General features: G+C 39.7%; 2 protein-coding genes across 4 annotated transcripts in view; one reads left to right on the top strand and one right to left on the bottom strand.

Moving 5' to 3' along the window:
* Positions 1 to 95: 95 nt before the first annotated feature.
* VPS29 (VPS29 retromer complex component) lies at positions 96 to 8,219 on the bottom strand. 3 transcript variants are annotated; one of them, XM_080821205.1, is made up of 5 exons: positions 8,028 to 8,100; positions 3,693 to 3,734; positions 3,252 to 3,427; positions 809 to 1,044; positions 96 to 576 (listed from the first exon to the last, which is right to left on the bottom strand). In XM_080821205.1, the coding sequence occupies exons 2-5, from the start codon at positions 3,724 to 3,726 to the stop codon at positions 459 to 461; spliced, it is 564 nt and encodes a 187-aa protein (XP_080677331.1). In that variant the 5' UTR covers positions 3,727 to 3,734; positions 8,028 to 8,100; the 3' UTR covers positions 96 to 458. The 3 variants fall into 3 exon arrangements, with proteins under 3 accessions (XP_080677331.1, XP_080677333.1, XP_080677332.1); XM_080821207.1 differs by lacking the exon at positions 3,693 to 3,734 and having other exon boundaries at positions 3,252 to 3,443; positions 8,037 to 8,219; XM_080821206.1 differs by lacking the exon at positions 3,693 to 3,734 and having other exon boundaries at positions 3,252 to 3,443; positions 8,028 to 8,117.
* The window catches only part of RAD9B (RAD9 checkpoint clamp component B), a gene marked incomplete at its 3' end in the record, with an annotated part of 35,103 nt that continues 33,004 nt past the window's right edge, over positions 8,172 to 10,270 (top strand). Inside the window, 1 exon segment of the mRNA XM_080821208.1 lies at positions 8,172 to 8,373. Within this exon segment, the coding sequence (XP_080677334.1) occupies positions 8,337 to 8,373 (37 nt within the window). The 5' untranslated portion in view covers positions 8,172 to 8,336.

Raw genomic sequence — 10,270 nt, 5'->3', positions numbered from 1 at the left:
CATCTACCTCATCACTCTAATGCTTAGGCGCAGTTTCATATGGTCTCTCATTTTTATGATTTTTAAAAATTAAAACACAGCTTATCAAGGAAGTATAAATGAAAGGTAACTGTTTATTACTGGAGAGAAAAACGTATACAAGAAAATCTAGATTCATTTTCCTCATGCACTACTTTTGTAATAAAGTTCCAGATATCAACTTTGAAGATATTTACAAGGGTAAGTTTTTCTTAACGCATGACCATTTACTGTATGATGGACATTTTTTCATAGAAATCAAATATGGAAACAGAATATATTCTTATAGTTTACAAGAAGCTTAGAACATTGTATTAACAGAAGATGATATATTTTACTGCAAAATATTATAAAAGTGATACAATTTTGTGGCTCATATGTTTAATTACTTGATTTGAACAGGGGAATGAAAAAAAAACCCAGCAAGACAGGCCTGGCTTTTAAGATTTTTTGTATTCAATTCGTTCTACTTTCACATCATCTCCAATTAGCTGATACACATAAGTGACAACTGTAGAAGCCTGGATGTCCATCAACACAAATGAAGGAATAATGTTTCTGGAAAAAAATATAAATAATGTCAGTGTTTTGTACTAAAAAGCACCAGCACTAAAAATTTCAATTTATAACAATTTGGATTCAAGGAGAATTCTAGTTGTTATATATTGAAAATAATCACCAAAAGAAGATTGCCCAAAAGGCTGTAATTATTGAAATGGTTGCATTCCTCCTTTATGAAATGTCACACATGCAGTTATTACCTTTAAAAAATTCCCGAATTACTACTCACGTTTCCAAGGCATTATATGCTCCAGTGGCAGAACCTGGGTTAATGTAGAATTTATTCTCATGCTCAAATGCTTCAAATTTGTGTGTGTGTCCCGAGATAAGAATGTCCACATCAAACTGCCTCTGCAACAGGGCTAAGCTGGCCATGTCTCCCCAGGGAATAACTTGATGCCCATGGATCAAACCAATTTTGAACTGCCCAACAGTCACAACTTTCTGTTCTGGATAATTCAGATTCTAGAATAAGAAACAGACATTATACACATATATACATATATATATATACATGTGTGTATATATATATACGTATTTTTTTAAGAGATACTGATGTTTAAAAACAACTGATTTAGTACTTAACCTGGTTAAGTACTTAATCCCATGTGGATTATTTTGATACAGTGCCCCACAACCAACACATTTACTAAATATATGATTACTCCTCAGTCTCTAAGACTACAACTATGCTCAAAACATACCTTATTTCAGGTAAACTGCAATTTATCATGCAATCCCTGCCTCGTGTTTATTTATTTATTTATTTTTAAAAAAACAGAATCTGGGTTCTTTTTTTTTTTTTTTTTTAAAGATTTTATTTATTTACTTGACAGAGATCACAAGCAGGCAGAGAGGCAGGCAGAGAGAGAGGGGGAAGCAGGCTCCCCGCCGAGCAGAGAGCCTGATGTGGGGCTCGATCCCAGGATCCTGGGATCACGACCTGAGCTGAAGGCAGAGGCTTTAACCCACTGAGCCACCCAGGTGCCCCAGAATTTGGGTTCTTTAGGGAAAGCTGTAGAGAATAATTATTCCCCTAAAGTTGTTAGTTTCCTCTAAGAATCCTAGGTATATGACCTATAAGCTAGGTGTGTTCAAATTATATCTCAGACTTTAATAATTATATAGATGGCTTCAAATAATAATGATACTTAACACTCATATAGCGCTTAGTATGAAGCAGGCACTAAAGGTTTTATAAATATCAACCTATTTAATACTGACAATCCTAAGAGGTAGCTTCTATTATGACTCCCACTTTATGGATGAGGAAACTGAGGCAAAGAAAGGTCAAAATAACTTGCCCAAGGTCACACATTAGTAAGTGGTTAAGCCAAATCAGAAGCAAAAAATTTTAATTCTTGCTACCAAACTTGTCTTTAGCATAATATAAACAGAACCCCAAATATGTTTTTAACAAGCCAAACCTACTTTCTGTTTATTGACAAGAAATCTGCCCCTTCCCTTCTCATCTTCCTGTCTTTTGCCCCCAGGTGAAAGGTTATCTGAATTATTTTTTAAAATCCACTAAAAGAAAAAAAAGAAAAAAGAAAAAGACACTATGCTTATTCAGTTTCGTATTAAGGAACACCAGTAAACAGCACCAATGAAGTTAAATGATTTGTGAAAAAGCTTATATTCCCAGAAATGCAAAGAAAATTCTTCACACATCAGATTTATCATGTTGAATAATATGTTAGTATGGGCTGAGGGTCTTAAAAATCATCTACTCCAATCATATTTACATAAGAGGAAACTGAGGCCAGAAAGATGTAATCTGCCTAAAATCTCATTATTAACTAATGAACAAAGCTGCAATCTCAGAACTTCTAACTGTTCTTTAAAGTCAGGTTCAGGGGCACCTGGGTGGCTCAGTGGGTTAAAGCCTCTGCCTTCTGCTCAGGTCATGATCCTGAGGTCCTGGGGTCGAGCTCCACATCAGGCTCTCTGCTCAGCGGGGAGCCTGCTTCCCCCTCTCTCTCTGCCTGCCTCTCTGCCTACTTGTGATCTCTGCCTGACAAATAAATAAATAAAATCTTAAAAATAAAGTCAGGTTTATGGAGGTATAATAATTCACATATACTAAAATTACTCTTTTTAGTGTATAATTTAAGGGGTTTTGACAAATGCATACAATTATGTAAGCTATGCCACAACCAAGACCCAGAACAGTTTTATCACCTTCTCAAACTTCCTCGTGCCCCTTCATAATTAACCCTGGAGTCAGAGACCCACAGCGGGGTTTTCAGCACAGTGGTGATGTGATCTTACTTCACCTAAAAAGGATCACACTGGTTGCGACTCGGAGAACTAACTATGAAGGGAGGAAAGGTAGAATGAGGAAGCTGGAACACAGGAGAGTGATATGGTGGCTTGGAACAGGGTAGTAAAGGCAGTGGTGAAAAGTCTGTAATAACTTTCTAAACTAAGTGATAGTACTATAAAAAAGTGACAAAATCACTTTTAGTCCATATCAATCAGTTTGGAACAAGTATGGTAATATGTTTAGTCTAACATCGGTGATTTTTAAAGAGTAAGGAAAGTAGTTTGTACTGGGGAAGTTAACAATAAAAAGACCATGACAGTTGAGAAACTCAGGTGTAAAGGATAAAGCTTATACATGCAAGAATCAAGAAAAGAAATATTTGTGAAAGGAAAGAGAAATACATCACCTCATCGAAGTCTCCTCTCACAATATGAACATCACCGGCCAGCGTCTTGAGATAGTCATAACTCTCTTTGGTGCAAAGGTTTCCAGTACAGAGAATGTGCTGAATCTTTCCTGGCACCAGCAGTTTTTTGAATTTAGCCGGCAAACTGTTGCACCGGTGTGGGATGTGCAGGTCTCCTAATACCAACACCAACTTTAAAGTGTCAAGGTGAGACAAGGGTAATGTCAAACATGACGTCAAAACAAGATGTTCCCCTTAACTTTAACTCCCCTTGTAAATTTAACTAAGCAGACATTCCAGAACCCAAAAGAGTAGAAGTTATCCATATAGTTTTCATGACCATTTAAACAAAGACACGTATGGTAACATACTGTGTTCTAATCAGCCTTATTCTGGTCATAAACAGTGTGCATACACAATACAGGTCATCATTCTACTTACCAAGAATAAAATCAGGCTTTCTTAAGCAATTCATTTAGAGACCTATAAATGACACTGAATTTAAAAAATTGCAAAATGAAAAATATACTGTGGGGTCCTATGGAATTTGGCATTTTTGAATGATATGGTAATTCATATTTCTGCAACTATAATGTACATAAGTACATAAACATAAGGTTTATGAATCAGTACATAAACATAAGGTACTGATTCCAGTGTTCCAGGAACATTAATGAAGAGAATTGTTAAAAATGTAGTGATAGAGAAAAAACTTAATTCTGTATAATTTGTTTACTAGACTCAAACTATTTAGAGGAAAAGCAGCCAAAAGTTACAATATTTGTCACTAAAAACTATTAGCTGTATAGTACAAAGGAATAAAAACAGCCTATGTTTCAAAGAGTTTCAATAGGACAAACACATGCTTTGGAATTACGATCTCTGTTCTCTCCTCTTATTAGAAATCCTCACTGTCATATTTTTACTGTCTAGATTAAACAGCCTATGTATCCTCAGCTTGGTTCCCAAACTTAAAATAACATTTTAAGTCTTTCGTGTGCATTAGAGCATTAAAGAAAGAGACAGAAAGAAATCAGCTAAATAAGTGATGAATTTAGCAGGAGGTGGTTTAGAGTTGCAATACAGTCTCAGATGACAAAAATAAATTTTGCACTTAAGTGTAACAGAATAAAAAACTTCAATCCTGTAAAATCTTAATTTTACAATTTTAAAAACTGACATATTAACATCACTTAATTCAGTCATTTAATGGAATATTGTCAAAGGTCATTTTAAATATTTGTCGTCCAAAGGACAATAATCAATTTCTTCCTGTGGATTAGTATAGACACCTTCATTCTGTAACAGGATGTTTTCCCATACAGACATCCCATCCACAAATGTACATGCCCTTTAACTCCTTTTAAAAAAGGCATGAGTATTCCTTAATATCATCCAAGAAAACATTAAATATCTAAAGTAGAATAAAAACAAAATAGTTTTGCCACCATAGACTTGTGAACTGAAATTAATCAAAAACAAAATGTGTGAAACTATAATTATTACTAAAACAAACTTGACTCATCTTGCAACAAATATCAACATGATTACAAAGGAAAGGAACTGTTATCAGGACACAGAGTAACTGAAGTAACGCAAGATTACAAAATTAGCATACTTTAAAAAGAAATTGTTAAAAAGGTTTCTTCTTTTTAAAGAGCAGTTCCAGCTGGTATTTGTTCAGTGACTTAATTATTTCAATCCAGGGGCGCCTGGGTGGCTCAGACCTTAAGCACCTGCCTGTCTGCCTTTGGTTCAGGTCATGATCCCAGGGTCCTGGGATGGAGCCCCACATCGGGCTCCCTGCTCCATAAGCAGCCTGCTTCTTCCTCTCCTACTCCCCCTGCTTGTGTTCCCTCTCTCGCTGTGTCTCCTGTCAAATAAATAAGATCTTTAAAAAAAAAGAGGTTTCAATCCAGATCTTCGTGGATAAGACATCTTATTGTAAAACTAAAAACAACTACGAAGTTTCCACCCTCCTGGGTAATCAATGCAAAAGTACCTGGAGAGAGAACAGTCTTCATCTTTAGAGGGGGATCCCTTCGGATATGGACTGAAGTACATAGTTAATGTGGGAAGCTGGCATTTGAGAAAAAGGTAAAAAAAAAAAAAAAAAAAAAAAAAGATTTCTATAGTTTAAAAAAAAAAAAAACCTCAAACTCATAAAGGGCGTATGTCTACTGCAGGATGAAAATCTTTGGGACTGATAATGAATGAGCTGTTCAATCTGAATGTGCTAAAAAGGATATTAGTATGACATGATACTTCACAATGATCAATGACCTAAATTCTATCATGTATTATGGATTATGCTCAAGTGTACGTAGATTATTAGCAGTTTAAAGATAAAACTATAAGAATGACCAAACAAAAATTATTTCAAACTAGTAAAGATTCTTACTAAGACTCTTGTTTTACGTAGGTGACTAAATTATTGGGGAAATAGTGTCACATAACAAATGTCATACTTTGAGGAATTTCCTTGCCCAAACTCCACACTTTGGACAGTTCAGGTTAGACAAAGTTTATAGTCTTTTGAGACAGCAAAACATCCTGAACTGGCAGTCTTATTAAATTCAAATAAGAACCAACCCAATCAAAGCATAGGAAGTTGGCTACTTCCTATTGGAGAGACTGTAAAAGGGTGAAAATCCCAGTAATCAGCCACCCGACCACCGTTGTTAGTACGAGCTAAGAGAAGAAACTTACTCTGTGCCCAGCCTTAGTGGAATGAAGAAGTTGATTGCAGACAGGGGAATGAAAAAAAAGGGTGAAACATGACCAATGTTAAAAGAAAGCAACGAAAAGAAACAAACCAAAAACAGAGCAACAAAAAACTCATATCAAATGAATACGCAAACAATTGTTAATGATTTCTGGGTGTTATGAGAGAAAATGTTAAAAATTGGCTTTGTTCAAAACATCACCAAAAGAACCATTTGCTGTATTTTTAAACATGACACACACATACACACACACACACACTGTAAAAAAAGAAAAAAGAAAAACTGCCTTGTCAATTTTTTCTGCTTCTCATCTTATTCTCTATATTGCCTTCCTCCCCTTTCGTTTCCTGTTGTCTAGAATTTTATAAGACAATTTGGAAAATTCATTGGTAACAATGTAAATGAAAGCTAACATTTTGTGGATTCTTAAAGACTAATTATTCCTCAAGTATACTCATTTTAATTCTCTTATGCTCAAAATTCTAGCAGGTGGAAAGTTTATGCCACAGCTAGATCCTTGTTTTGTATAGATCTAACACAGCACTTTGAATTAATTATCAGATGGTGAAGTCACCAACTAAAAATGATAAAAGAGCAAAAACATTCCTCCAGCTAAAATTGGACCCTCTCCACACCTGAATTTGCTGCCCATTGACTCTGGACGCTACTAAGTGTTGAACATTTCTAGTCTACTTTGCCAACTGAAAGGTTTTTAATCATAAAAGAATCAGCTAATGCTAAATTTTGCCCAATTCTATCTCAGGTGACAAATTACGTTCCAGTATAACTACCCTAAAAAAGTGTTCATCTTTCAAAAAAACTTTAGAAACATGAGTTTGGAATCATGTCATCTTCTCAAAACTGTCTCAAAATTACTGTAAACCAGATCACTCTAAACTGGAGTCTGTTTAGAAGCAAAAATCAAAAACGGATTAACGCCTTTCACATATACAAAGACATCAAAGAAGCATGTACCATAAATCTTTGGCTGTCACATCTGTAAGCCACCTTAAAGGATATGCTTGTCACAGAACTGTGATAATCTTAAAAATGCCATGGATGCTTATCAGAAAGAGAAGTCCCTTTAGAGTTACCCTCAGCAACACAAACAGCAAGATAATCGGAGCTCATTTTGAACACGTTCTTAACTTTTTAGGGGGTGAAAGGCACCTCTGAAAATCTGATTACAGTTATGAGCCCTCTTCAGTAGCAGCTCCTGAGTTTTTAGGTAGGACAGTCTTAGGGGTAGAAACCTACTGGAGGCCAGCGCGTGGGGGGCCAGCCCTGAAGCTGGCTGGGCCATCTGATGAACGACTGAGGTAAAACTCCCCAAAGTACCCCCTTGGCGCCAGCACTGGCTCTTTACCTGAAAAAACATACATATTCACAAAATTTTCTAATTTCAGGGAGCTCATAAACCATTTAGAAAACAACAGTTCCAGCCATTCTAAGAGCCAAATCCAGTCCCTTGGGGACTCACTACCACATTTCAATGGCAGCTGCACTTTATTTCAAGGGCGAAAGGGATAGTTTGTACCCCTTTTCCCCAGATGGCAAATTTAAATGGACAGGGGATTATGCTCGTTACTTCCCGTTTTGCATCCCAGAAACCAGCTTTCAACACATGCGGTGGCAACCGCCATACCCCAATCAGCCGGAGGTGCCTTTTGAGGGAAAAGAGTAGGGAAACGTCTGGAAACGGAGGGGATGCTATGCCCCTCTCTCGGGGACGCTGGAGGCCCAGGCCTAGAGGCCTTTTCCGGATCGGGCGTGCGGGTCTCGTGACTGGACGAGCCGCTGAGACGGGCCCTTTCCCAACCACGGACGTCCTCTGGCCCCTGGGTCGGGGGTGCGAGGCCAGAGCCGGCCGCACCCAGAGGTGGCTGCTCCTTATCCTCTCCTGCCCTCCCCCTGGGCCTTCTCCAGGCCTGGCCCTGGGCTGCGCTCGCCACCAACTCCGAAATGGCCCACGCCCTCGCCTAGAGACTCCCAGTTGCTCCCAACGACGCAGCACCGCGGCCAAGAGCTAGGCCTCGGTCGCCGCATCTGCCGTCCTCACCATCCTGTCACTGGGCTCCGCTCAGTTACCACCGCCACCGCCGCCGCCTTCTTCCTCCGGCTCCTCGGCGACCCGCCCACCTCGCTCTCAACCAATGACAGATGAAGTCGGCGGAAGACGGCCTACGGAGGCCCGGAGAGGCCCTTCCCCGCCGTAAAACGTAGCTGCTCCTTGGGAAATGGTGGCGGCGGGGGGCGGAGTAAGATCTCGAAGCTTCGAAAAGAGCGGGCGACATCCGGGCATCTTGGGGCCGTCGAGCAGAGGCGTGCCTTGGAGCGCGGCTTGTTAGGGCCCGCGGCCATGCTGAAGTGCGGGATGAGCGGCAGTCAGGTGAAAGGTGGAGCGACTTTTCTTGCCTTCCTATGTAGAAAAGGGAAAGAAAAAAAGGGGGGCGCCATTGAGAGAGAGAGAAAGAGAGAGACTAAGGTTCATGGGGGCGATTTCCCCTTTGCCCATTATGCGTAGGGTTTGGCGACACAAGGCCTGGCCATGAACCGCCGCCACCCGCCCAGGCTCCTAGTAGCTTCCGAGGGGAGGAAGAGGGCCCATCTGCTTTGATTAATACATAGTATTTATTGTCTCCAGCGTCCGTGAAATGAACCTGCACCATTGGAACAGAGAACTGGAATGCGGGCCTCAAACTCAGAATGATAAGGACTGCGTGAGGAGGAGTTGGGGGGGGGGGGGAAGATGCTTGAACAGTTCAAGTATTTGAGTCCCATGAGGAAAGCATCAACCTGGTTTTTATCCCGGATTCTACCATTTTTCGATGTATGACCTGGGACAATTCACTGAATCACTGTGGGGCTCCGTTTCCTCGTCTGTAAAAATGAGAATAATGACAGCATTTTCGTCATAGGGCTTGTAGGGATGAAACAGATGAAACAGAGGCATGTAAAGAGCTCAGTAATAGATGGGACGGTGCAGGAACTGTTATGTTATCAATGGTACTTACACATCAGTTACTCCAGAAAGTCTCTGTTTAAGAGAAGAACGGTTTCCTACCGATTGTAACGTGGAAGTGACCGTAGAAGGGCGTCTTGGGTCGTGTTTAGCTTCCTCTGCGTTGAGGCCATCCATGGAAAGGTAGTAATGAACAGGAAAGGGAAGCACAAGCTCCCGGCTGTTAACAGGTTCTCAGTGTTCTAGAACTTCTCTAGCAGTGTATAGCTCAGTTCTCAATAAACAAATATTTGTATGATTGTTTTGCTTTTCCTCCTGGACGGGCTCAAGGCACTGTGAGGGCAGCATCCATTCCTGTCCTGTTCATTGCTCTACCCGCATGGCAGTGGGTTGTACTAGGAACATAGTAGGGGCTCAAAAACTATTCATTGGATGACTGAAAGGTCTGCATCGGGCAGCTCCAGGAAAAAGTGTTGAATAGGAAGTGGTAAAAAGGGAGAAATGGCTCTAACCGTCCCGCCCCCGCCCCCCCCTCCATTCTATCTCAGTTTCAGGCTGGCACCCCCAATTCACATGCTTCTGATTCTTAAGCATTATAATTTGATTTTATGTTCTGGAATTTTTTCTTTTTTCTACTGTTCTGTGGATTGATGTGGCCGTCCATTTTATCTATCTATTTGGGAGACAGAGAGAGAGGCAGAGTTCATGCTGAGCATAGAGCCCAACATGGGGCTTGCATAGTATCCCCTATCTGTTTGCCACATTTTGTACTTATTCATAATTGTTGAGAATATTAATAGTGTCATATCAGATTAGACAGATATGTCACCCAGCCTAGCCTCTCCTCCTTACATGGCATCTGAGTGTGTTTGGTGGGAAGATCTGGCTTCTTGCATGCTAACCTCAAATATCAGAGATGCATCTTGAATGCCTCTAATTTCTCTGTGTTGACCTTGCCACCCATGAAGTTATTAAATTCCTTCAAATCCCCCCATGCTCTGTTTTCACACTTCTTTTTTGGGAGGGGAGAGGAGGCAGGTAATAAATGTATTTAAACCAAGTCTAAAAATACGTTAGTATGGAAATTGGCTTGCCACAGTAGCTCCATGCAAATATACAGAAAGGAAGTGTGCAATTTATCATTTTGCACACTCTGTAAATTTATTGAGCTCTTACTATATGTCTCACATTTTGTCAAGAGTATTATTATGTGTTTAAAACAATTTTTAGCATTGGTCTATAAAACACTGTTCTTTGTGCATTAAAACTTGAGTTCTGTGAATGCTGAAGTAGTCCTATGATTTGTATTTATTGTTTGAGGGAAGAATATA

Source organism: Martes martes (genome assembly GCF_963455335.1).
Source record: "Martes martes genome assembly, chromosome: 13".
NCBI lineage: Eukaryota > Metazoa > Chordata > Mammalia > Carnivora > Mustelidae > Martes > Martes martes.
This window is presented reverse-complemented; position numbering and strand designations above follow the sequence as displayed.

Coding starts and splice junctions, on each gene's coding strand:
- VPS29 (XM_080821205.1), bottom strand. CDS start 3,726: ATGAATTGCTTAAGAAAGCCTGATTTTATTCTTG. Junction 1,045..3,251: donor TGAGAGGAGACTTCGATGAG/GTGATGTATTTC, acceptor TTCTTATTCTAG/AATCTGAATTATCCAGAACA. Junction 577..808: donor GCATATAATGCCTTGGAAAC/GTGAGTAGTAAT, acceptor ATTTTTTTCCAG/AAACATTATTCCTTCATTTG.